Raw genomic sequence first — 27,686 nt, 5'->3', positions numbered from 1 at the left:
CCAATCGATCCCTGATGCGGATTCGGATACTAGTGCGTGACAGCTAGAGTGCGACGAAAGGCTCTCTGCGAGTCATGGCGGGACGGGCCGAAGCCGGGGAAGCTCTTAGCAACACTGCCCTATCGATCACTTCACATTCTCAGAGGAAATCAAAAGGAAAAAAGCTGCCCAGGGAAGAGGAGGGAGGAGAAAGAGGGCAGTCCGGAGTCAAGTAAGCACTCTAGTTAAGTGGCGTCACTAGGGGCCGGTACAGAAACGAATGAGGCAGGTTGTGCCCCCAGGGAATACGAATACCCCCCCCCAAAAAAAAATACTTTTGTATTTTGTGCTCGGAATAGCGAAAGGACCCGGGAATGGGGGAGGGGAGGAGGGAGGAACGTAATAAAAAGAGGTCAGATCCGAAAGGGGTGTGGAGGACCCCGGGGTCACAAAGGGCCCTGATCTCTAATCGCTCTTTCTCCCTCTCCCGACCCTCCTCCCCTTCCCTACCTTTGACTCGAGCACTTTTGGTCTCAAATTTGGTCAGCATCTTGCTCCGTCCGGCCTCGGCCCCGGCCCCGAACGCAGCCCGCCTGGCCCGGGCCTCCTCCACGTCAGCGCCGCCCCGCAGCCGTGGCCGGAAGCGCCCTTCGCCCTTCGCACTTCCGCCCGAAGGCCAGAGAGACGGGCCGCGGAGCGGCCTAGAGAGGCCTCCGCCAGGCTGGAGGGGGCGGGAGGCGGAAGCGGCCCGGACAGGCAAGATGGCTGCTGCGGGGGGCGGCGGAGCAGCCTCCTCCGGCGGCCGGCGAGCCTGCCTCCTCCTCTGCTTCGTCCCTCTGCTGGCAGGTGAGCCCTCCCCACCCGCGGGGGCCCCGGAAGCTTCCCTTCGCTGCCAAACCGCCCAGGCGCCCTTGCCTGCCCCTGGGTGCTCCGTCCGCCGGCTCCGAACCCCCCTACCCCGCGTTCCCCACACACGAGTTCCGCCCTCCGCGAGGATTTAAAGCCCCCATCCCGCCCGGACCGGGGGTCTCGCCTCGTGGGATAAGGATGCTTCCCCTCCCTGGCTCTCGGCTTCTCCAAGTAGATGGAGACAGACGCCCGCAGCCCTCGGCTGGTCAGAGCTGCTGAGGCCGGGTTCCAGGAGCTGGAGATTTGGGGTGTCTGTGTGTGTGCGGGGGGGGCGCTTCTCGGGCACCCTTGAACTTCAGGACCTAGCGAGGGAGACCCCCCACACACACACTCCTTCCCACTGTGGAGTCCGGCTCGAGGGTGTGTAAACCGGCTTCCCTCCACTTCCACCTCCCCTCTCGGGAATCCGGCCAGGGCTCCGGAATGCTTGTGCTCTCCTAAAAACGAGCCGGTCGTCCACCTCGGCACTCCCCTTGGTTCCAGGGCCTCTGCCGGGGGAGCCAGCCCCCCTGCCCCCCCGCGGCCGGTAACGACCCCCGTGCATTTCTCTGGTTTTGTGGGAGGCGGGAGAAGCTGCCCCATCGGGGATGCGACTGAGCGGAGATCCACAGACCAGAGAAGCTGCCTTTCCTTCACGTAACAAGATGGATGGCTTAGGGAGGCTGCTCAAGAAGTGTCCAGGCCCATTGACTGTGCTGGCCTCCAAGGGCTCCAGACCCTCTTTTTTCAAAAGCTTCTTTCTTACACCTGTTGCTTTCTCTTCAGGTTTGTGCCGAGCAAATTCCGTGGAGAGGAAGATCTACATCCCCTTGAACAGAACAGCTCCCTGTGTCCGCCTGCTCAATGCCACTCACCAGATTGGCTGCCAGTGTAAGTTGGAAATTCATGTTTAGTGCTCCCATTATTCGAGCACCTCTATTATTAGGTACACTGCATGTTAATTGGGAATCAAAGGATAAGCTAGTAAGAACAGGGAAGAAGGGAAATCAGTGGTGTCACATCAGACTGTTGCATTGATCCTTTAAAAAAAATAAATTTACCCGGCCGCAGTGGATGGAGCACCGGCCCTGGAGTGAGGAGGACCTGAGTTCAAATCTGGCCTCACACATTTAATAATTACCTAGTTGTGTGGCCTTGGAGGAGCCACTTAACCCCATTTGCCTTTTTTATTTCTTTTATTTTTATCTTTTTTTCTTTTTTAGGTTTTTTGCAAGGCAATGGGCAATCCTGACTCCAGGGCCGGTGCTCTATCCACTGCACCACCTAGCCACCCCTAACCCCATTTGTCTTGCAAAAAAAAAAATAAATTCACTGATGCTTTTTAGGTTTTTTTTCTTTTCTTGGAGGCAGTCGGGTTTAAATGACTTGCTTAGAGTCAGACATCTAGTAAGAACTGGCTGAGGAGAAATTTGAATTTAGGCCCTCTTGACTTCCTTATATTTTGTTTTGACACAGCAAATCTTTTTTTTTAGCAACCAGTTAAAATAAGCCCTTTATAGAGGATGCCCTCCCCCTGAAAGATTATTGATTTTTTTTTTTGCAAGGCAATGGGGTTAAGTGGTTCACCCAAGGCCACACAGCTAGGTAATTATTAAGTTTCTGAGGTCGGATTTGAATTCAGGTACTCCTGACTCCAGAGTCAGTGCTCTTATCTACTGCACCACCTAGCTGCCCCAAGATTATTGATTTTTTTAAAAAAAATCTTAACTTTGTATCACAAAATCATTGTTTTTGACCTATTCTTTATATTAATGATCTCATTGTTCACTGTGTACAGATAATCTCTATAGAAATATCTTATTTAATTCTTTTATATCTGTATATTGATATCTACCTTTCTTTTACTTCTGATTTACTTCGTCTTCCATATTTCTCCAGATTCTTTACTTTGTCACTCTTTAAGGCTCAGTAACATTAAATTCACATATAATTTATTTACCTATTCTATGGTTGTTGAGTACATATTTTGTTTCTAGTTCTCTGTTATCACAAATAATCTTGTAAATTTTTTTTTTAAATATAGGTATTTTCTTGCTATATCAGTAAGCTCCTTGAGCTGTAGGCCCAACTAAATCTCTGGGTCAAAGGGAATAAACAATAACTTCTCATATAATTCCAAACTTTTCTAAAATGGTTGAACCAGTCTATAACATCACTGTCAATGAATTATCATGCCTGTCTTCCTATAACTTGCAAGGTTAGATTTTCTCCTCTTTTAACATCTTTGCTACTTGATGGTTGTGAAGTACTACTTAAGGATTATCTTAATTTCCCTTTTTTTCCCCCAGATTATTAATAAGCTTGTAAATTTCTAAGTGATTATAGGTAGTCTTGATTTCTTTCTTTGGAAATAGTTCATTTCTCTTCTGCACAATATGGTCCAATAGAAAGAGGTTCAGGAATAGAAGTCTTAGATTCAAATCCTACCTATGATACTTGCTTTACTTTTGACAATGAACAAGTCATTTAACCTGCTTGAGCCTCAGTTTCCTCATCTGTAAAATGAGTTTGGACTAGATTGGAAGTTTCTTCATGACAGTGACTATCTTGCATACTCGAATTTATATTTCAAGTGCTTACAAAGTGCCTGGCATAAGTCAGAATTTAATAAATGCTCTCTCTAGATGGTCTCTGAATTTCCTTTCAGTTCTAGATGTATGATCTTTTGACTGCTAGTCTATTATTCAGTGATTTTCTTATAGTCTTAGGTAGACATCAGTATGTTTGATAAGGAAGAAATTCTGAGAATGCTAATTAGTTGTCATTCATGAGAATCAATGAAATCATGGAACTCTTGTTATCAGAAGAAGAGATGAATTATGAAGTGCCTCTAAGAAGCCCTACATGAAAGAATATCACAGAGGAGAGGATGGGGTGATTGACTTCTGTGATCCTCTAATTTGATTCTCTTTCTGAAAGGAGTACCTGTTTCTGTACATCACATTTCCTCTTGACATAGGAAGTTAGACTTTTACTGATGGGTTCTAGCAGAGAGAGTCTAGTAAGAAACTTTTTCTGATATATTATGTGGTCTTGAACAAATTATTTTATTTCTGTTCTTTCCATAAAAATGATAAAAGTGATCCCTTTTCTTTAAATGGAAGATTTGAGGTTCAGTGAGAATATCACTTTAAACTCAGAAAGATAAGCTTGGTGTTTGTAGAATATAGGGAATAGGTATTTTGGTTTCAGCAGCTTTCTGCTGTGGATTAAAACATCTAGGACAGTTAGGATACCATGTCACTGTTTGATGAAGGACCTGTTCAATTGGGCAGGACTGTACTGAGATTCCTGAATTACTAATGTGCTGTTTTCCCAAAATCAACCTGCCCTGTCTTTGGTCAGCTAATTAATGTTTTGTTGCATGATTGCAATAACTAGTTTGGCTAGCTCCAGACAACCCCTTAAGTTATAGGATCAATACTGGAAACAATCTTTTAGGTTTACCCAACATGGATTTGAGGGGTGGTGGATCAGTTAGTCTCCAACCCAGTTTTAGTTCTAAACCTAAGTATAGAGGCTTGAACCCCATTTCCCATGAGCCAAGTTCTGGCTTTTCTATTAAATCCATTTTTATCACTGATACATCGTCATGCTGCCTATGCTTACCACAGCTCTATAGAAAGCATGGTCCTATTATAAGCAAAGCTGAGCAGCAATATTGGAAGGGGAGGAGCAAGACTCGGGCTATTTCCTCATTAGAAACCTGTTTCCTTTTCATTCTGGGCTAGTCTAAAGTCTCCCTTTTCAAGTTCATCTACCTTTGAAGCAGGCTACACCCTCTTGAATAAGGATTGCTAACATGATAATCCTCAGGGGAAATAGTGAAAGACTGTATTGGTTTACTGATAGCAATCACCTGTGTTTATTGGACTCCTTCCCCCAGGGAGTTCAAAAGTGTTGTACAGGTTTCTTTTTCATAAGTTTGTTCCTGCATGGAGAGATGGTTAGGGAGCAGTTCAGCTGATTACTGTTGATTGCTCAGAGAGGTTAAGCATACAATGAACCAGGGATGCTCCCCAGAGTAGAATCTAGTAATTTTTCTTTTCCCCAGGCCTAATTAAAGCAGGAGCTGCTAATCTTTTCATAGCCAACATCCCTTTCTCTTTCCCCAGGTTACACATAGTACAACTAGAGTGATCTACAAGTCGAACTCAACTAGAAACGGACTATTACTTACACACGTTAACTTTTGTGTTTTTTTTTAGGTTTTTTTTTTTTTTTTTTTTTTGGCAAGGCAAATGGGGTTAAGTGGCTTGCCGAAGCCCACACAGCTAGGTAATTATTAAGTGTCTGAGGCCAGATTTGAACTCAGGTACTCCTGACTCCAGGGCCAGTGCTCTATCCACTGCACCACCTAGCCGCCCCTACATGTTAACTTTTAAGACCAAAAATTAACATTGTGTTGTATCATATTTTTCTTTATTTGTTCTGCAGCACTCCCTGATTTTTCAGGCCAAATAGATCCATGTTTTACTACTCTTGTTTACAGTGCTCTTCAAATCAGAGTTTTTTTCTAAGTGCCTGACAACTATGATCATTATTTACCAAGCAATGCCCTTCCTCCGTGTCCAGCTATTTGTCTTTCAGGCTGCTTAACTTAGTTTCCAGATGAGGGAAGCTAGCAGTATATGAAGCTGTGTGAGAACCTGTAGTTTTGTCCTGTGTGAATCTCTTATAATTGTTGTGAGAGTTTCACTGCATGCTGGCCCAGTGAAATGAGCTCTACAGAATGTATCCCAGGTTCTTTACTTTGTTCCATCTGGTCCCTACAGCTTCCATTAGTGGGAACACAGGAGTGATCCATGTGGTAGAAGAGGAGGAAGACCTGGAGTGGGTCCTAACTGATGGCCCTAACCCACCCTATATGGTACTGCTGGAAGGCAAGCTTTTTACCAGGTGAGGTCTAAATGAGCTTGCCTAGAAAAGTTGAATAACCAGAGGAAAATAGGAGTCTCCCCCTTAACTTTGAAAGATGATACTTGACTTTTCTGGTGTTGGCTCCTTTGGCAAATGATTTAGATTTAAAGAGAACATTTCAGGATACTAGACTCTCATCTGACTGGGCACCGTTTGGGTAGAGGGATAGCAACCATCATTATTCTCCAGAATCTGAAAAGCTGGATTAGGGTTAGAGTTGAATTTCACAATAGGACTAAACAGGAAAGAAATGGCTTAATCCAATCAGATATTTATTGCTCTCCATAGAAAGAAAAGCATGGGTGTTGGATTGCCCAACACTTTCTTCTTCCCTTCTCCCTTATTCCAGTATTTCTTCTTTTTCTAGGAAACTGATGGAGAAGTTGAAGGGAACCCAACGCATCTCTGGTCTTGCAGTGACTCTCACCAAGCCAAGCCCTGTAGAAGGTTTCTCTCCCAGTGTTGAGTGTCCTAATGATGGATTTGGTAAGAGCCTCAAAAATTCAGGAGCCATCACTCACGGCTTATTTTTTGAATGCCATTGACAAGCTCATTTGTTGCCCCCAAGAAGATCATTAAAGTGAAGGCATATGAATGTATCTGTGTTGTTTATGATTGTTGTCTTGTGTGAGAAATATGGTGTGTTAGATTTGTTTATCTGTTTGTTCACCTGAATGACCAACTAATTACTCTGTAGAAGCCAATGTTGCTTCATCTTTACCATCCATCCTATTCCCAAGACACTCAGATTTCAGGCTGGATAGCTTGGGTCCTTCTGGTACCATGGTTCCATTTTGGCAACTGTGCCTGTTCCCATGAACATTAAACTTTCAAGATCTATTGTATGATATATCACACTCCTCCACCTCCAGTAATGGGTTCCTTTTCCCTCCAGGTATTTACTCCAACTCCTTTGGGTCAGAGTATGCCCACTGCAAGCAACTAAAGTGGAACCCACTTGGCAATGGGTTAGCCTATGAGGATTTTGACTTCCCCATCTTTCTGCTAGAAGATGAGAATGAAACACAGGTTATCAAACAGGTAATGATGTATCCTGTCTCTTTTCCTCTCCCTTTCCTTTCCCCTCTTGCATTTTATGTTGGCCTAAGAATGGTTCAAAGAACATAAATATTCTCCCATTCCTGAAGCATTGTGTCTTATTTAACTTTTAACTTTATATTTCCCTTGGTGTCTAGCACAGTCTTTTGCAGAGTATGGATGCTTAGTAAATGTGTGTTAAATTTTTTAATCTTTTGGGCTATTGAATGTATCAAGAAAGACCCCCAAAGTGTGTACTCCTTCTTTCTGACCTCTTCTACTCTAGATGATCCCTGCTGTCTTACTTCTTAAAGTTGGATAGGAGCTGAGGGCAGATTTTTAGAAATAAAAAGCTCTCAGTGGAAGATAGGAATCAGGGGTCTCTTAAGCTAAGCTAGGAAAACTGAAGTGGAAGGATTTCTGTCATGTGAGTCCAGTCAGATTGAACCAATAGCCTCTGGGACCTGGCATCAATAATGACAAGGTTTCCTGGCCCAGGCTAGAATCTTAAAGCGTGGCCACTGTGCATGCTCCAGCTTGTATGAACCTCCCTATCTCCTTTCTTCATTAACTCTTCTGTCCATCGATCTGAGAGGTCATTTCTTGCTGAGATCTTTGAGATTAACAAACAATGGGATACTGTTCTTGGCTTCTGTATATATTCATTGTTCCAAAATCAGATCCTCAAAATCTATCTATCCTACCCTGCCTATCTATCCTACCAAAATCTAATCCTACCAGTACAAAATCATGTTAATGATGACTACTTCATAGTATGGAGTTTGATATCAAGCCGATAAATGGCCAACAGGACAGGAGACCCAGAATCATGAGAACCCTTAGAACCTGGGTGACCTTGGGTAGATGATGTCATCCTAACAGAGAACTAAATTGACATGAGGGTGACTGATAGACCTCAAACCCAATGGTCTGTCAGTGAGTTAGGGGGAGTGAAAGCCTTTCCTGGCAGAATGGGTGGATGAGAGCAATTTGTTGTAATCACCCTGAAGGTGGCTGAAACAGGTGCTATGGAATGTTTTGAGCTTGGTCAGACATAGAAGACACTGCCTCCTGGTCCATCACCAGCTGTCTTGACTTTTGTTTTGTTATTGAACTTTGATAATTCTGGAAGAGAGAGTGAGGCTGACAACTTTGTATAAGTTTGCCTCATTTAAATCTAGTCCATGAGCAAGTCAAGACATTATCCTATGAATCACTGGCCCTTTTGAAAAAGGAAGGATAAACAACAGTAGCATCTGGGAGAGCTTTTTCTAAACATGCAGGAAAGAGTACTTTTCTTGTGAGTCAAAGGAGCTCATCTTTGGAACAGCTAACTAGCTTTGACCCTTTATTTCTATGGTTCTCTTTTCTTCAGTGCTATTGGGACCACAACCAGGGAGTGAATGGATCTGCCCCAGCCTACCCACTATGTGCAATGCAGCTTTTTTCACACATGCACGCTGTCACCAGCACAGTCACCTGCATGCGGCGTAGTGCTATCCAGAGCACATTCAGTATCAATCCAGGTGGGTCTGGAGCCTGGGGACAGGGTTGGTCAAAGCAAAAAATAGTGGACATGCAGGAGTGGATGAAAGAAAATAACCCTAACCCAGCAAGGTATTACTGGAAGATTTTATTCAGAGAGCGAAATGGTACAGAGTTTAGCAGCTCTAATCAATATCAGTATCAATATCAAATTCAATCAACATGAATAGTTCCAAAACTATTTTGCACATTTTATACTTTTTTATAATGGTAGTAAGAAGTAGGGGGTGGAGTATGTCAGAGAAAAAGACCTGAAAGAGATGGAGGATCTGGTCAAAGGAGCCTTCCCTGTTTCCTTTGTGCCCCACCTCCCCATCCCAGATAATCTCTGTCCCCTCCAGAAGTTGTCTGTGACCCCCTGGCTGACTTCAACGTATGGAACACATTGAATCCTTTGAATGCATCTGGGAAATTAGAGCCTGGGGACAAGGTGATCATCGCTGCCACCAGGGTAGGTACTGATTTAGAAGCCATTGAGTGTGGGGCAGGGAAGCTGTATTCATTGGTGTATAAGATGGAGTTGATTGGCATGGTGCCGACTTCCCTTAACAATATCAGATCTTAATACCAAGGACAACTCTACTAGATAAGGCAGGGTGTGCGAGGGAAGCAATGTGCTAATTAGTAGATGAAGCCTTTCATAGAACTATTGGTTTTATTCTTAGCACAAAGAATATGTGTCCTCTTGAGTAGAGGACAGGGTTTATGGACCCTGAATGGAGATGTTTTCAGAGTTTGGGGAAGGTGTCCTGCTGACAATTTCTCCTCTCTCTTTCCATTTTGCTATATCTAGTTGGACAGTCGCTCATTCTTTTGGAATGTGGCTCCTGGGGCTGAGAGTGCTGTTGGTTCCTTCATCACCCAGCTGGCTGTGGCTGAAGCTCTGCAGAAGGCACCAGATGTGACAGCTCTGCCCCGGAATGTTATGTTTGTCTTCTTCCAAGGGGTGAGGGCCCTGACTGGTAGAATGGTTTATGTTCTAAGACATTTGAGTTTTAGACTGGGGAGGGGGTGAGAGTCCTACCCCTGTGTTTGGATGTCAGTCACCAGGCAATTCTGTGATTGCCTATGTCAGTCCCTCCTTGAGTTGGTGTGTGCCCATTCACAAGTCACATCAGCTTGGGAGGCCCTTGGAAACTTGGTGCACTCTTGTTATATTTGAATGGCTTTATTTCTTCCTTCCCTTGCCTCTGCCCTTCTCCCTAATCGTTCAAACCCTAGTGTTAGGTGGTTTTGTGTTTTTCATTGGAAATTGAATTTGACAAGTCTGAGGATAGAGTATTTCTTCCAACCTCTCTGGATTCAATTTATGTGCTGGCTCCTTCTCCCTAGTGACCCTGAGGTTGCTCTCACTGCTGGTGCTTTAGCCTGACTGTGGAACACGGTGATGGTGACAGTCGGGGCAGAGGCAGCAAGAAGTAGGGGGGTGAAAAATCAGATACTTCACAGCTGATATTTTTCTAAGAGCTCCCCTGTGGCTTCCTCTTCCTTCACTGGACTTCTTCTGGCTTTAGATCTTGTCCTGGGACCCATCCAAGTGAGGGTCATGCTTCCCCTGATAGAGCTGATGTGAGGGCAGCTGCAGAGTCTCATTGCTGTTTGAGCTGACCTTAGGTTGAGCTGATGCTTCAGAAGTCCTGTGACTTAAGGAACAAACTGGGGCTGTGACCATTTGTACTCCTTGTAGCTTCCCTTTCTAAACAACACTTTTCATCCCCTCCCACTTCTGTTCCACAGGAGACTTTTGATTACATTGGTAGCTCCCGGATGGTGTATGACATGGAAAAGGGCAAGTTTCCTGTCCAATTGGAGAATATACACTCATTCGTGGAACTTGGACAGGTGTGTTGCTCCCCCCCCCCACCCTGCCCCATCTTCTCTTTGCTTGATGTGCACTTTCATGTCTGCTCCCTTTCTCCTATTTCCCTCAAACATTGTCTCTTCCCTGTTGATCCCTTGTCTTTTGGATTCTTCTTCAGGTCTCCTAACCTGGTACATATCTTTTCTTTCCTGGGCAGGGGTCCTAACTAAAAGTTAGGTTGTGCTGCTGACTCTTATTCTTTGTCCATAGGTAGCCTTGAGGAATTCTTCAGACTTGTGGATGCACACAGACCCCATGTCTCAGAGAAATGACTCCATCTATTATGAGGTAACATCATCTTCCCTGTTCACACTGCTTAACATACAGCAGCCACCTGCTCCTGGAGACATAGGTGGAGAGGATAAAAGACTAAAGACCATCTTTTGCATGAAGCCTTTCTTGATCTCCTCCAATTCCTGGTGCCCACCCTTCCTCCCAAACTACCTTGTCTTTAACAACTTTGTATATATTTGTATTTTTTACTTAACATTTATGTTTTATGAATTAATATATGTATTCTTATCTTCTTCCATTACCATGTAAACTCCTTTGATTAGAGTTTATTTCATTCATTGTCTTTTTATCCTGGCACACAGTAGGAACTTTCTAATTGATTGATTACCTACTAATGTCAATCTGGGGGGAGAATGGCCAATGCATTTGCATAGTAACTGGCTACCTGGATGAGGACAGATCTACTTAACTCCCTTTCTGAGGAGCTGTTCATTGCCTTCTCTTATTGCCTTAAGTGTCCAACCTTGAAAACTTCTTTTCTCAAACTTGGATCAAGGCTAGGTGGGCTATTTATCCTCTTTGGGATTGCCTCCCTTTCCTCTCAGTTTATTTAAGTCTTAGCTTGCCTTTAAATCACAGCTCAAATTACATTGTCTTAGGGCTTTTCATGACTGGCCCAGTTGTTGGTCATACTTTCCTTGGTTCTCTTTGCCTCTCTCTTCGCATTTGGCATATCCTTCTTTGTATTTATACCTTTATGTTTGTATCCTGTTTTCCAGTCCAATGATTATCCCTTCAAGGGTGAGGCCTGAATCTTTGACTCCCCATGAATTATTATGGTACTTAACATATAGCAGGTGCTCAATAGATGTTTGATGACAATGATGATGATGATGATGATGATGATGTTTGGAAATGCAGGATTAGAAGCAAATATTGCTTGGGTTTCATTCTGGGCTCTGCCTGGAGCTCAGAACCAGTTCTGCTCTTCCTGCATCTCAGTTTCCTTCTCTGTAAAATGGAAAAATATCCAGAATGTCTTGGCCTTAGGAGGCTAGAGGAGTTCAGCCCTAAATTATCCCAACTGAATATACCATCAGGTCTGGACAGATTGAATATAGCAGCAAGATAAGGGCTGTCCAAACTGAAATGGGTCACCCCATTTCTCCTCTCAATCTTCCCCAGTCCTTGTCAGCTGTGGCCACAGTGCTGGCACATGTACTATACCAGCTAGCAGGGGGACCTATCCACACCACTGGTGGGTCTGATCTAATATTGGTTTATCAGACTGATTTAGTTCTGTGGGTAGACTAAGGGCTTTTTTTTTAAGGTTTTTTGCAAGGCAAATAGGGTTAAGTGGCTTGCCCAAGGCACACAGCTAGATAATTATTAAGTGTCTGAGACCGGATTTGAACCCAGGTACTCCTGACTCCAGGGCTGGTGCTTTATCCACTGTGCCACCTAGCTGCCTGACTAGACTAAGGGCTTTTACTAAACATTTAGGAGGTCTTGCTTTTCATTCTCTTTCTGTTTGGGATAGGTTAGGCTAGATAGCTTCAGAGATCTTTTCTATTGCTCATATTCTCTGATTCCTACCAACTTGTCTCTCTTTCTTCTCTCCTACCTCTCACTTCCCACTCTCTAGGTCCAGAATCTCCTGACCATACTGAAGAATAGCAGCATTGGTGTCCCTAATGTGACAATGCAGGAGGCAAACCCACAAAATTCTCTTCCACCATCTTCTTTTCAGAGATTTCTCCATAGCCAAAACATCTCTGGTGTTGTGCTTACTGACCACCCTGGCTCCTTTTATAACAGGTAACCAGTACTTCTTGCCCTATTCTCCATTTACCTCAGAAAAGTAGTCTGGATTCAAGGACCCAAGAAAAGGGGGAAGAGAATTTGGCCTTTTTTGTGCTTGGGAGTGATCCTGTATTCTTTCATGGCCTCTAACCTATGATTAGGTTTACCAAGATCCTCAGCTTAGTAGATGAGTTGCAAGTTCTCCTTTCAGGTACTTTCCTCTAGTAATCACGCTAATTCTCCTTGTCACCTTGAGCTTCACCTTCCTGCTCCTTGAGGCAGTATTTCAACACTCTCTAAAGATCTGTGTTCCCTAGACCCACCAGTAGAGGGCAGCAGCCCAAGCAGGAGCACAGTGGAGTGATTTGGGGGAGAGGGATAGTAATTGGGGGCTATTTGAGTAGTGCCACATTTGAGAGTCCCACACAACTGGGTGGGAAGCAGAGGTTGTTAAATGGCCATGACTAGGGAGCTTTATTTGACTTCCTTCACTCTGCTCCCTGACTCCCACATCCTATTACTGATGATGATGATGATGATGATGATGATGATGATGATGATAACCCTCTATCCAATACAATACCTACCTACAAATGCAACCACCACTTGTTAGGCAAACAATTGAGATTGGCTTTTTCTTTTAACTTTGAATCTTTCCCCTAACTTCCCAACAGGTCAAATTGAGTTTTGAGGTATAGAGAAAAAGTTGGTCCCAGAGCCCTCTTAGATGGAGAGCCCAGCCTAGCCAGGATTCCTCTGTCCCTTTCTCAGGGTCAGAACTGGCAAAGAATGAATTTCCTTTGTCACTTCCATGACCCTCATTCACTCCTTGGACTGATAGCTTATCTGTGGATTGGCACATGTTTTGCACATTTTTATCAGACTGATTTAGTTCTGTGAGTAGATGAAGGCTTTTACTAATGGTGAGGGCTAGAGGCCCTAACAAACTACTAAGTTCATATGATTGTAATGAAATGTTTCTGTAGCATTGTAATAATTCTAAATTCCTCAGATTGGCAGGGGTCTTGTCTGTCTTCTAGAATCTGCCATTTTCCCATTTCCAAATCTTCCAACTCTGTGGTCAGGAAGTCCATTCTGTTTCACTAAAATTCTTCTTGCTGTGCTATTAGCCTATTATATCTTCTCCCTGACTTCAGCAGACTATCTTTATTTGGCAATACATCTCCTCTCAGGGAAAGGAAAAGTGAATTATTTGACCATTGAGTCAAGTTGAGGGATAATGGGTAGCCTTTGTACAAAAGCACCCACACTCAGACTGTCCCCTCCTGACAGGTATTACCAGAGCATCTATGATACCCCAGAAAACATTGGTCTGAAGTATCCTGCATCTCTTACACCTGATGAAGCTATGAACTTTGTGACTGACACAGCCAAGGTAACTCAACTCTGGGAAGGATATATAGGGCAAATGGGGATGTCAGTTGGCATTCTGTAGAGCACTAAGAATCTAGTACGTCTGTCAAGAAGGGGAGAGAGAGTACCACTGCTGGAATAAGGTCATTGGTCATAGTGGGAAAAGAACACAGAAATTCGGGTTGAAGGTGAATTAAGATTTCAATGCTTGGGGTATAGGTAGGGAAGGGAGGAGAAGAAAGGTAAGTTTGGTCACCGCATTTCTCCTCTCAATCTTCTCCAGTCCTTGGCAGCTGTGGCCACAGTGCTGGGACGTGCACTATACCAGCTAGCAGGAGGAACTAACCACACCGCTGTTGAGGCTGATCCAATAACGGTAAGAGCAGATGGGGCTCTAGTCCTGGCAAAGTCCCAGGGCTCTTCCACCCCTCCCTTCTGTCTCTGTGTGTTTACACAGCAGGCTGCCCCCTGTCCCTCACCACCCCCTGCATGTTCCCCCAGAGTCTCAGGATTCAGATGGTCTGGCTTCTGCCAGTGAGGACTCATGACACATTTCCTTAGGGAGCATCCATAAAGACTTCACTCCCATTTCTTATGTGCCAGCCAGATAGAGGTTTTTTACTTCTAGAATCCATCTGACCAAACTTCTCCCTGTCCTCAGTGGTAGATTTTATGATTTCCCCCTCTTTTTCCCACACTCATCCCTGGAATTTAACTGACAGGACCCTCTCTCTTCTTAATCTCAGGTCTCTCGCTTGCTCTATGGGTTCCTGATTAAAGCCAACAACTCTTGGTTCCAGTCAGTTATCAGGCAGGACTTGAAGATCTTTCTGGGTAAGCAGTGGAGGCAAGGATGAGATTTTTGAGCAAAGAAAGCAGGGAGGTGGGATTATTTTGATTGCTCTGGTCTTGATTCCATCTTTCTCCCTTTCCATTACTGTTGTTTTCCTTCCTTGCTCTTCCCCAACTCTTTCTTTCTCCTTTCCGTCCATTTGAATTTTTTCTGGTCTGTCTTCATTCTTTATATCCTACCTAATCTTCTTCTCCCCAATTCTCACCCTCTCAATCAGGAGATGGGCCCCTCCAGCATTACATCGCTGTTTCCAGTCCCATTAACACCACCTATGTGGTGCAGTATGTGCTGGCAAACTTGACTGGCACTGTGGTCAATCTTACCCGGGAGCAGTGCCAGGATCCAAAGAAGGCCCAAGATGCAAACAAGGATGTAAGTGGAAATGGGGGTTCAGGGATGCTATGAAGGACTTTATCTTGTCATAGATGGACCTCTGTTTTCATTATAGGACCAAGCAGGTTGAATTTGGTTATTAGAGGGAATGTACAGACATTGAACAAATCCCCAATTGGCTTGGAGTGGGGGTGGGGGTGGAGAAAGGATTGACTATTCAGAGGGGAGAATCTGGTGCAAGGGTCAAAGGATATGGCAGATTTCAATGTGGGTTCTTGTTCCATGTGTAGCTGTATGAGTATGCATGGGTCCAAGGCCCTGAGGACCCCAATGGAACAGGTAGGCTGTCGCAGTGTGTGCGCTCCACAGCCCGACTGGCCAAGGCTGTGTCTCCTGCCTTTGAGCTGCAGCAGTGGGGATCCTCTGAATACTCCACCTGGACAGAAAGCCGCTGGAAAGACATCCGTGCCCGCATTTTCCTTGTAGCTAGTAAGGAACTTGAGGTGAGAATCTGAGGACTTGGGCTGAGGGTGGTGAATACTAGAGGTTCAGAGCAGAACAAGGAGAGAGATGAATCCTCTCTTTGCTTTTGGGGGGCAATATGTCAGTGTGAAGGAAAATATATCACCTTCCCCCTTAACAGTAGTTAGGGTCACTGTTTCTTCCTAACAGCTCCTCTTATATCTCTATATATTTGGCCACCTTATCCAATTGGGAAAGAATTTTCATTGCTAGTCCCAGATGAAATTTCATTCTCACACATAACACTAGTTTGCCTCCATAGTGAAACTCTCTAGAGATAATGCTGGTGAATCTTGTCTGAGATATCTTTGTCTCAAAAGATTGACAGAAGTGATCATTGAGTCTGGAGCTAGAGGCTTTGACCTTTAGTTATATTATTTTATTTTGTTTTGTCACTTATTATTCTGACTTTGGACATATCACTATATGTCTATGGGCCTCAGTTCCTGGAAAATGAGGGAATTGAACTAGGAAGTCTCTAAGCCAGGAGTTCTTAACCTTTTTTATGTTGTGGTCCTCTTTGGCAATCTGGTAAAGCCTATGCATCCTTCCTCAGAATAATATTTTTAAACATTGGAAATACATAGGGTTACAAAGGAAACCAATTATATTGAAATACAGATATCAAAATATTTTTAAAAAGCAAATTCACTAAAAAACTCCAAAAGCAAATACACAGATTCTGGGTAAAGAAACTTTGCTCTAAACTAAGCTTTCTTTTAGCTCGTAAGTAGTTTAATCTATGATCCTTGAGATCTATAGTTAATTATTTAATATTTTTAAAGTGGTATAAACCATGTCTCTGCTTCAGTAGTTAATAATCTAATTGAGATTAGAATGAAATGCAAGAATTAATCTATCCCAGTTTATAAATTCCAGATTGAAGAGATCACAGAGAGTGCTTTGAGATTTTGCATGAAGACCAAACATCCTGTGTCCTAGCTCCCAACCTAGAGCATACTTCCTCATGCTGCACTTAATTCTGATTGTCTTTTCTGTCTCCTTGACCTCTTCCCATATAGTTTGTCACCCTGATTGTGGGCCTCAGCATCCTCTTTGTCTCTCTCATCGTTACCTACTTCATCAATGCCAAAGCTGATATCCTGTTCACCACCCCTCGAGAGCCAGGAGCTGTATCTTACTAAGGATGGGAGACCAAGTACCTCCCTGTCAGTTCCCTAAATCCTTTCCTGGATGGCCAGTCTCCATCCAGGGCACAAACCACTAGGTCGACACTGGAAACTCCCTGGCCCAGGTCAGACTGAGTCTAATGGGCAGGAGCGGAACTGTCCTACACAAGAGACAGACAAGCAGACAAATATTACCTCCCTTGTCTTCCTCCAATTTTCTTCCTTTCCATCCTCCCCCAATCTGGAAATACAAAAGGAGGTTACTGTCTCCTGTAACTTTCCTTTCTTGCTTCCTGCCTTTCTTCTTCTCTCCTTACCCTTTTCCCTTACCCACTACTCCCCTGCCAAGAATAAGGGGAGTGAAAGGAGGGAATTCTTGCATTGAATTATGTGGTTCTAAGCCAGGATGGAAAGAAATCCTCGTGGGCTGAGCTTGATGCCTCTTTCCCAGTGTACTTCCCAGCCCCTAGATGGCAAATCTGGGGTTGGAGTGCCACAGGGTGGGGGTTCCCTCTCTGACCAGTCATGGTCAGTTTTTTTCTTAAATTGTAATATCTTTTGTTGTTGGTTTTGTACATATATAAATAGTCAATTTCATTAAAAGAGATTATCCCATGTAGCCTGAACCTTATTCTTTCAGGCCTCCTTCTTCAGTGAGGTTGAGGTAATAACTTAAGGAACCTGAGACTTTTCCTGACTGTGAGACCACTGTTTACTGTTCTCTGAGGGTCTGAAGAGTCCCTGGGATTATACTTTTGAGTAAGAACAGAGGAAAGGATGGAAGTTTGGGGAGAGAGAGAGTAAACTATGAACTGATGCCTTGGATGCTCATGAAACTCCTTAGTTACCTCGCCTCATTTCCAGCCATGTGTTTGTTTGGACTATTGGAAGTGCATGATGGTCTGCTCAGGGAGGCAGCTAGGTGGCCCCATTGTGCTCAGAGCACTGGGCCTGGAGTTAGACTGATTCATCTCCCTTGAGTTCAAGTCTGGCCTTGATACTTACATTGCTGGGGTGACCCTGGGCAAATCACTTGACACTGTTTGCCTTATTCCACTGGAGAAAGAAATGCTAAACTACTATATCTTTGCCAAGAAAACCCTGCAAACAGCATTGGCACAATGAGTCACAAAAAGTAAGACATGGCTGAACCACTGATTGACAGGAAGGGGAGGAGATAACAGGAGTTTTGTCTTATCCCCACATCACTGATCCCATATCTCTAATATGAAAGTAAAGAAGAATTACTCATTTACTGTCCCCAATTCTATTTGTTCTCTCTCTGATGAGAAAACTCATCACCACCACTTTCATCCCTAGGGTGGGAGAGGGTGGGGGAGCATAATGGTGGGACTGGAAAATGTTGGGTATCCTGCTGCTTCCCCCCCACCCCCTCCCCAGCTTTGTGCTGAGAAAGCTGTGTGCTGGCGGGAGATGCACACAGCTGCCTCCATCATCTGGGCCAGTTCTGCGCCTCCCTTGGCCAACAGGTCTCCCAGTGGATGGAGCAATAAGCTCCCTCATCCTGCTGGCAGCCTCAGGGAGCAGGGGAGCAATTGGGTGCCAGCAAAGGGGGTTGGGTCCTCAAAGAAGAGGACAGGTCTCATTCATACCTTGGTGGGAGGGGGCATGGACTTTCAAAAAGATTCCCACTTTCAGCCTTCCCAGATCTTACTCCCCATTCTACCTCAGATCAAAAGAAAAGTGAATCTTTTCCATCTCAGTTGTAGTCCTCTTATCCCCTCTCCCTCCAGAAAAAGCCAGACTTGTAGGAACCACAACTGTCATCTTGACCAACTCCTCCTTGGATAGGCAAAATTTGGACAGGTTAGAAAAGAGATGGGCAGATAGACTTCTATCTAGGAAAAGAAATCACTCAGCTTCTCTCAATCCTCAGTTCCAGAGCTTGTTAAAGAGTGTCTTCTAATATCTAGTTTCCCTCCCTCCAGTTGTCATTCCCTTTCTGGGCTTTACCTTGCCAGACCTGCTGAGGGCAACTCCTTTCTCCACCAAAGAAATAGGCTGGGTAATTCCATTACCAGTATGAACCTCCAGATAAAATTTGGGCCCATCCACTCCTCAGGTGGGCCCCTTTTCTTCCCCTTTAGTTCCTAACTACCCATCTAGTTCCTAACTAGTAGTTTCTACCCATCTAGTTCCTAACTTTACATCTCCACAATCTGAATTTTTGAGCCTAAAACCTATGTCCTGTGACCCTGTCCCTAAACTTGAAGGGGAGACATTTTTAGTTAGGAGAAGCATTTCAGTAGCTCCCAAAATTGTTTCTGCCCTTCTTCATGACTTCATTGAGCTGATGTTTTAAATTAATTGGAACTGGAAGAAATCTGAGTTAATTTAATCCATCCTTATTTTAAAATGAGGACACTGAGGTCTAATGAGATGATCTGATTTGTAAAAGTCATAGCATTAAAATCCATGACACTGGGACTCCTATTCATGACTCTTTGCATGTTTTCAGAGATGCATGTCACATTCAGCATGTGTTAAATGTCAGGTGATCACTTTGTTCTCTCCCCACTGATGCTAGTCTATAAGGTCTATAAAACCTTAAGCTTTACAAAGCAATTTCCTTCCAACAGCCCAGTGAGATGGGTAACTGTTAGCATTGCTGTTCTCATTTTACACATAAGAAAACTAAGGCCCTGAAAAGTTGTGAATTTCTCATTGTTGCCCAGGTGGCCAAGTGTCCACTTCAGGATTAGAACCGCAATCTCTTTTTTGTTTGTTTGTTTTTGCAAGGCAGTGGGTTTGTGTGACTTGCCCAAGGTCACACAGCTAGGTAACTATCTGAGGGTAGATTTGAACTCAAGTCCTCCTAACTCCAGGGCTGATGCTTTATTCACTGTGCCACCTAGCTGCCCCAGAACCTAAATTTTCCAACTTCGATTCCAACACTTTCTGGTTGCTTCAGAGGAAACAGGGAAAGTTCACTGAATTAGATTCAGTAAGCATACCTCCACTTTATACAGAGCTCACACTCTTTATTCTTGTGCATCAAACTTTTCTAGCCAGGGAGGAGGCTGCCTCTCATGACAAAGCTGAGCTGGGGCTTAGATTTCTGCCTGGGCTACCATTGTTCCCTGACCTAACATGAAATGGGGAGGGGTCTAGGAAGGAAAGCAAAATAGGGATAGGAAACTCAGAGTAAGGAATGTTATTGTGATTGGTCATGGGAAGTGGGATCTGGAAGATGGGGTGATCTTGAGAAGCCACCCATTTCCCCCTCCTTTCCAGTCAAGGTCAGAAGGGGAAACAACCATGGCAGCATCAATCACATCTTCTATTTGGGTCCCACATCCCTGTCCAATGCTGGCCCCAAATGAAATCCTCTTTGGATCCAGGATCCTAAATTGTTTTCTTAACCTAGCCTACTCATTCTTTGAACTCTAACCCAATAAGGAGCAAAGAGCTAAAGAACAGTGGTTTGAGGAAGACCCCCCCCCCCCCAAGAGGCTCCCAGGAAAGCAGTTTCATTGAGATGATGCAATGGTAAGTGAGTGTTACCTAGCCCTGGCTCAGCCTGGGAGGTAAACAGGAGCTCAGGGACTAGAGGCTGTAGACTCAAGGGTCCTCCAGCCTGCCCCTCTAACTCCCCTGTTCTGACCTTATTCACTCACTTGGCCAACTCAGCCAACCTGTGCCCCCTTACCCATTTTATTCTGCTTTCTCCCTTGAAAACCATTGTCTCCAGAACATATCTTGGGTTTGAGATGCAGCAAGTGGTTGTTAATATGAGACTTGTAGGGTAAGAGAAGGCTGCTGGTAGGGATGGAGTGAGGGAGAAACTGAGGAAGAAGTAGCTATGGGAATATTGAGGGGTCAAATTGAAGGAGAGGAGCAAATGAAAGTAAACTGAAGATGAGCAGGGTAGAAACAGGAGAAGAGTCCTCGGAGAGTGCTCAGAGAGAAGGGCCTGGAGGGGAGAGGGGCCAGGCGTGGCCATGAGGGGAGCAGGCACAGAGCTGCTGGTGACAGATGGATGGACACAAAGACGGGGACTGTGGGGAAGACAGATGGATGGGGGAGGGAAGAAGATGGGGGTGGGGTAGGAATGGGGGGGGAAGGTTGGAGTCGGTAATGAGATTGGAGCTGGCCTCCGAATTAGGGGGAGGGAGGTGAATGGGGGGTTGCCTGGAGAGACAAAGGCAGCAAGGTGGTGGTGGTCGGGAGGCAGGGCCACGGGTTAGGGAGGGCTTGCGGGCTGAGCAATGAAAAGGGCTAGGGTGGGGGGGGGGAACTCCAGGCCCGGCTGGCGGCAGAGGGAGTGACAGATTGTGTGGTTAGTGTGAGTGGAGACCCGCTGTCACCTCTCAGAGATATGGAGATAGAGAGACATGGAGAAAGAGTGAGAAAAGAATGAAGAGAAGCCGGGAGAAAGACAAGAAGATGGTCTAAAGCAGAGAAACAGAAATGATATGAAAAGAGAACCAAGATCTGCCATCACCTTCCAGAGACACAACTATCCTAGGTTCTTCTTGCCCCCTACCCCAGTGGCCGGGCCCCTTTGCCTCCCTCCTTCCCTGTCTTGTAAAATAACCGTCTCACTAGCCAGTTCCTGGGCAGGGTCAGGCAGTGTGGAATATCGAGGGTTAACTCCGTCTGCTCTCCCTGCCAGCCGCAGGCCCGGCTGGGTCCCCAGGGCTCCCCACATATGTCACACCCTCTCCTGCCAAACCCAAGGCTTCCCAGCTCCTTCAGGCCACCCCTCCCCCACCCAGCCCAGAGGCCTGGGCTTCTCCACCCTATCTCTCTGTTGCCCCCCTCCCCCTGCCCCCAATAACTCGTCTCCCTCTTTTTATCCCTCCTTTTAGGGTTTTGTGAGATTAAAATGAGGTAATGAGTATGAAAGTACATTGGAAAGTGAAAGGTCTATATAAATGCAAAAAGCCCCAGTGATAATAATCTATATCATATCAATAATCATTCCCCTACCTGAATCCTAGTCCCTGCTCCTACAGTTCACATCTCTATGCTCACCCTCTAGCTCCTGGAACTAGCCTATCAATTACCTCTGAGTTCTCTGCCATAAGGGATGGAGGTAGAGGGTGGCAGAAATTGAATGTTGATTTTAGATCTAGCCAGGGCTCTGAACCCTCTCTCCCTCTGGTCCCTCCCCAAGCCTGCCAGAACGGGTTAGGAACCCAGAGTTGTGGCTCAGCAGCTAGCTACCAAAATCTGAGCTGTCCAGGGTGTGTTCAGTGGGGTGGGGTGGGGGAGGTGAGAGGCTATAGGAGTATATTGCAAAGGAAAGTGTCAGGAATTGAATCATCCAGTGTTGGGGGGGTGGGACGGGACTCAGCATCATAGTCTGGAGTGGGGGAAACAACTGAAAGGCAAGAGACCCCAGGTCTCACGGGGATGTGTTCTGCTGCCTTCTTCATACCTACTTAGGCACAATTTGATCTGGATTTATAGGATGATAGAGCTAAAAGGAGTTTTGAAGGTCATTTAATCCAGGTCCTTCATTTTAAAGATGCATAAACCAAGACTCAGAGAAAAGGCTTGCCTAAGGGTCAATCCATAAGGTAGAATAGTAGAGCCAGTATTTAAATTCAGGCCTAACTCTATCCAACGCTCCTTCCACCATACCCCATATTGCCTTCATAAGATCACAGAATTTTACTGATGGAGAAACAGATCCAGAGGAAAAGTATTATTCCCAAACTTATGAAGATATGAAGCTTTAGTAATTGGTCCTCCTGACCTTCTAAAGAGCACCAGACAGGGAATCAGAGGGACTGGGTTTGAATGCTAGCTCTGATACTTATTACCTGTATGGTGTTGGGCAGGCCATCTGGCCTCTCTAAACCAGGGTTTCTCCAATTTTTTTTAAAAAAAGAGGGAATTGGGGCGGCTAGATGGCACGGGGTGGCTAGGTGGCACAGTGGATAAAGCACTGACCCTGGAGTCAGGGTGTACCTGGGTTCAAATTGTCTCAGACACTTAGTAATTACCTAGCTGTGTAGCCTTGGGCAAGCCACTTAACCCCATTTGCCTTGCAAAAAAAAATTAAAAAAAAAAAAGAGGGAATTGGAATAAATGGCCACTAAGCTCCTTTTCCAGTGGTAATATTAACTCCTATTGAACTTGTAATGAACCATTTCTTATGGTATAAAGGTTTCTCTTGTGCTTCCATATTTCTCTGTGTCTCACACTTTTGGCTCTTCATTTCTCTGTTTTGGTGATAGTCATTATGTCTTCTCTTAGATAATTTTGTGATTCTGTTTCCCAAATATGTCTCTTCCCCAGAACCATGTCTAGTCATAACTCTTAATCTCCTCCTCTCTGTGTACCTCATTGCCTCATTACCCCTTCTGTGTCTTTCTTGGACATATGTCTTTCTTATTCTCTGTCTTCATTTTTTGGTGACTCCTCCATGTCACCATCTCCCCATTTCTTTCATTTCTCCTGCATCTATCTCCCCATCTTTGCATTTTTCTGTATCTCCCTCCAGACCTTGTCTCCCAGAGACTTTCTCTTCATGTCTCTCAAGTCTCCGTGACTCCTTGTATCTTGGGAGCATGTTGGGGTGGGGGGGGGAAGTGCTGTTATTGCTGGGGGCTCATTAGGTAGAGATTGGTTTTTAATCAGCGCCATGGCAATGATGATGCAAGAACTGAGCTGCCACCTGATCCCCTGCCCCCCTTCTTCTCCCCCCTCTCTGAGCCTCTTCTCCCCTCCAGCTCAGCCCATCTGCTGGGGCCTGGGCACCTGTCTGGGCCTGCCCAGGTGGGAGCTGGCACTGCCCAACTGGGGGTAGGAAAGGGAGGAAGTCTGTGGCAGAAAGACCAGGGAACACCTCTGTTAAACTGAACTCATATATAGTCTATCTCTACCCTCAACCTGGAGAGAATCCAGTAAGACTGTTTAGGGATTGGGAAACCAGCCCTTGAGTTGACTTTAGGAAGAAGGGTATCAGGGGCTGGATATTGCCCCCCTTCATTGTGTCCTTCCACACCTTCCCCAAGTAAGTGAATGGGGAAATTGAGGTACATCTTTTTCAGAACCTGTCTCTCTCAACTAGATACCACTTAACTTTCTATTCTAACACAGTAGGCTTTCTAAGAAACTTTGCTCCTAGACTGGTCTGGGTTATAATGCTTCACATACACCCCTCCCTGATCCCTCATACTCTCATCTCCAGCCCCCAGCAACCTGTTGAATGTTATTATGGGGCTACTGTCCAAGAAACAGTCATGATGTATGTAGGTAATTATGGTTAGTTAGTGAATAATGGGTGAAAAAAGAAGTAAGGGTGGAGTCAAGGTCTTTGATGTCTTCCCTACCCTAGGTTTGCTATGAATGTTCAGGAAATGTTCATTGAGAAAGACATTTGAATGGGTGGTGGGATTTGGGAGGGGGAGGGAACCAGACCCCCCAACTCTACTCTAGGAGTTCCCTGTATCCTAGGCTCTGCTGGGATATCCCATGACCATCTTCCCCAGGAGTAAACACGGGACTAAAGCTTCTCACTCACTTGGACAAAATAGATATGTATTTGCATATAATTTTGCATCTTATTTTCATGTTACTTGAGTGTCCCCAAAACATTAGTCACTCCCCCCAGCTCTGTCCCTCCCCCTAATATTGTCTCTGTCCTTCTAGCTCAGTCTCATCCAGAACTGCCCCTCTTCCAAAGTGTGTTCTCCAGCCTCTGGTTCTACCTTTCTCTTCGAGTGACCTCCCTATCCCCTAATAGGATAGGATGAACTTATCAGCTGGGATGGGTAAATGGGCTTCTGCTCTTATCTTTTCCTTGCTGATGGAGGTAAGGGATGGAGAGATAGAGTTGCTATATAGTGAAAACGATAAACACCAACAGACAGGAAGAAAGAGTGGACTGAATGCTGGTCAAGGATTGACAAGGGGTCAAGGTTCCAGGGAAAGGAAGAGAAGAGAAGAACAAAGACAGAACTTCTAAGTCTGTTTCCTGAGTTTATTATGGATCAAGCTCACCACACTTAAGGATCTGTCCCCCAACTATACCATTGGAGCACTTCTATCCTTCAGAAGGAGGAATCCATAGCAATGCCCAAAGTCAGAATAACCATAGACAAGATTGCCAAGTCAATATCCTGAACTCAGAGAAGGACCTTGATTGAGTCCCCATGCCATAGTTCTGGGGTGTTTTTGCCCTTTCTCATCTCGAGTAGGAAACTGAGAGGGTTCATCTCCGATCCTGCCCCTGGCTCTCCCCTTAGCCCTCACTGCCTCCCCCACCCCTCTAGCCCCCCATCTCACCCTTTTCCTATCTCTCCATTTCTTCCTTATGAAATATGCATGGAGAACAGATGTCCCCCGCTCCCCACTCCCGCCCCACCCCCCTCAGGGCCAGCCCCCTCCTTCAGTTCCCTGGGGGGGCTCAGTGGACTCTCCACCAATGACAGCCTAGACTATCTAGTTAATATTGATAATCTGGGTCCTGGACTGGCCAATGGGAGGCTAGGGGTGTTCTGAGCATCTCCATATATATACTTAGGGCGGGCAGCCCAGGTGTGTATGTCTATGTGTATATGAGTGTGCGTGTGTGTAGAGGAGTGGGTGTGTGAGCTGCTTGTGGTTGCTAGATTGGGCTGAGCTCCTTTCCTCTCCCCTTACTTTTGTCCCCCTTCCCTCCCCCTGCTATATATGGCACTCTTGCCTGCCTTGGTCCCCACAGGGCTCTCCCATACCATCCCCAAGCTCCCTAGGAGCTGGATGCAAACTTTACTGAACACAGACGGATGAACACGGATCTGCCAGAGGAGCCAGGGGTCAGGTCAGCACTGCCCCTCAGGGGCCCCCTGCCTGACTGGCCAGCACTACCCCTTCCGGAGGGTCCTGTGTAGGTAATGGGGACAGTGTCTTGGGGGTGGAGGGAATATCACTCCCTCTCTGTCTCAGTTCTCTTGGTGTCTATCTCTTTTTTAGGAAGACACAACTCTTGTTTTTCCTCTTTATGTGTTTCTCCATCCCTCTCGTCTTTGTCCTTGTTCCCTGGGTAGCTTGGGAGTTGACATCAGTGGAGTAGGGGACGCAGTCCTCACAATTACCATTGCTCTTCCTCCGATGCTCAGATCTTGGAGCTAAAAAAGCAGAAACTGAGTTAGGGGTGAGCACTTGCTTGGGAACTGCTGCTGCCAAGATCCAAGCTAGAGAGGAGTCCAGGGGCTGGCTCTTGGACAGAACAGGAATTTAGGATTAGGGCAGGGATGGAAAACATAAGAAAATGAATTTAGGGAAAAGGAAAAGAATGCATTTGGGAATGACATGAGTGTGGATGCCCAAGGCAAGTTAGAGACATGATGGGGAGAGGAAATGGGTTGGGATGGAATGGGTTGGGGAAGATAGCCATGTTAACAGGGCCATCTACTACTCAGACATCACTGTCTGTGATTCCTTCTGCCCAGAGACAGTACTCACATCTATTCATCCTCTCAACCAGCGAGGAGCAGGTGAAGGACAACTAGCAGGTCATTTCTACTAGCAGGATTTGAGAGGAAGTAGAAAAGATGGAGCTACCCCAGATTGGAGCTTCTGCTCCATCCTATCCTCATTTCAAGGAGAGGTGACAGAGATGAGACTGAACTGAGAGGTTATCCTGATCCCTGGGAGGTTATCCATTCATGTGTGTCAGGAATGGGAATGGATGGTGGTTGTGTGCTGATTACAGGAGACTCTGCGGTGTATCTCCTCCTTGTCTCTGGTCTTTTTCTGGCTACTGTAAAGTGTTTTGATTTTGGAGTTTGAATTCCTTCCTGTCCTACATCCAAATTGCATTGAATTTCTTGCCTTTAGTGCTCCTCCTACCCTCAGAGGTAAGGTAGAAGTTGGGGGGGGGGGGGGAGCAGAGAGGGAAGGGACTGGGAGAGGACTTTGGTACTTGCAGGGACTTTAACAATTGGAGTAACTTAGGGAAGGTTCTAAGTTTATTTATCAAGCCTCTCCCCTCCCTCCTTCTTTAACCCAAGTCTGAACTCACCTAGGGCTAAATATGGAGCTTCTTGGCCACTTGACCTTGGGGAGTCACCCTCAGCGCCAGGTAAACTGGAAAACCTGGAGGGAGAGTAGTTTGGGGAAAGAATGGTTCTGGAGAAGGGTGTGGGTGACTTTCCTAGAAGGAAGTAGGGACTTGTGGAGAAGTGGAACTGTACAGAAATTAGAATGGAAGTGTGTGTGTGTGTGTGTGTGTGTGTGTGTGTGTGTGTGTGTGTGTGTGTTAAGTGGTCATTGGTGGTCTGGGAGGGACTTTGTAGGGGCTCCTTGTAGCATGCTCAACCTCAGTAAGTTTGCAAGTCTCTCACTAGGTCTATTTCATTTATTGCATATTTTAAAAAATGCTTATTCATCTTTCTCCAGCCTCACCTGTCTTCACCTTTACAGGCCACAAAGATAACATTTGGGGTCTAGGGAAGTGGCACCTATGCCCATTGTAGTAAACTTTTCCCCAAACCCCATTCTTCTTTGGGGGGGACAGAATCATAGGTATTCCTTTCCCCAACCCCCACAATCTTCTTTTCCTTCTGTCAGCCTTGCTGCTCTTACTTCCTCTCTTCAGTTTTCTCTTCTGTCTCTGGAGTTGGGTTTTTTAAATGTTATTTTATTTTATTTTTTCGATTACATGCAAGATGGAATTGTATTGCTTCCTTATTTTTAGATTCCTTGATGATGGCTCTATATCTTTTTCAATTTTTGATTTCGTTTCTCTAGGTTTTTCTGTTGTTTCTCTTTCTATATATCTCTCTGTCACTCTCTGCTTCTCTCTCTGTGTCTCTCTGTTTCTGTCTCTGTCTCTTTCTCACACACATGTACTGCTTCTCTCTTCCCCATCCCATTGAGAGAGCTTTGTAGGGTAGGTTAGAATTATAAAAAATTGAGTTCAGATTCTACCTCAGACATGAACTGTGTGACCCTGTCATCCTCTCAACTTCAGTTTCTTCGTTTATAAAATAGTGGTATTGATATTGTAAAATAATAATAAAATTGTAAAGCCCAACCCAGGGCCTGATGCCTACATAAAACCTATTATCACCATCATCATCAATCTCTCAGGCTTGCTCTAGTGTAAACCTCAAAGCATTATATAAATATTCACTATTATTTGTTATCTGAACTCTCAATTTTCTCTCTTTTCACTTGTACCATTCAGTACTTTTCCCTTTTTTTTCTTTCTTCCAGGATCTTG

The 27,686-nt window shown here is 45.2% G+C and overlaps 2 protein-coding genes across 3 annotated transcripts in view; one reads left to right on the top strand and one right to left on the bottom strand.

The window, feature by feature from the left end:
* Positions 1 to 616, bottom strand: part of COPA (COPI coat complex subunit alpha) — a 40,116-nt gene extending 39,500 nt beyond the window's left edge. Inside the window, exon 1 of the mRNA XM_074223080.1 lies at positions 490 to 616. Within this exon, the coding sequence (XP_074079181.1) occupies positions 490 to 529 (40 nt within the window). The 5' untranslated portion in view covers positions 530 to 616. The remainder of the gene's footprint in view (positions 1 to 489) is intronic.
* Positions 339 to 17,752, top strand: NCSTN (nicastrin). Of its 2 annotated transcripts, none has more exons than XM_074223082.1 (17): positions 339 to 825; positions 1,654 to 1,758; positions 5,664 to 5,787; positions 6,176 to 6,294; positions 6,704 to 6,849; positions 8,222 to 8,372; positions 8,736 to 8,842; positions 9,185 to 9,337; positions 10,129 to 10,233; positions 10,463 to 10,540; positions 12,132 to 12,304; positions 13,583 to 13,685; positions 13,947 to 14,039; positions 14,410 to 14,497; positions 14,734 to 14,888; positions 15,140 to 15,352; positions 16,394 to 17,752. In XM_074223082.1, the coding sequence occupies exons 1-17, from the start codon at positions 354 to 356 to the stop codon at positions 16,514 to 16,516; spliced, it is 2,508 nt and encodes an 835-aa protein (XP_074079183.1). In that variant the 5' UTR covers positions 339 to 353; the 3' UTR covers positions 16,517 to 17,752. The 2 variants fall into 2 exon arrangements, with proteins under 2 accessions (XP_074079183.1, XP_074079182.1); XM_074223081.1 differs by having other exon boundaries at positions 8,733 to 8,842.
* The last annotated feature ends 9,934 nt before the right edge of the window (positions 17,753 to 27,686 follow it).

Source organism: Macrotis lagotis, chromosome 2 (genome assembly GCF_037893015.1).
Source record: "Macrotis lagotis isolate mMagLag1 chromosome 2, bilby.v1.9.chrom.fasta, whole genome shotgun sequence".
NCBI lineage: Eukaryota > Metazoa > Chordata > Mammalia > Peramelemorphia > Peramelidae > Macrotis > Macrotis lagotis.
The sequence above is the reverse complement of the archived record's forward strand: the minus strand, read 5'-3'. Positions and strand labels throughout refer to the sequence as shown.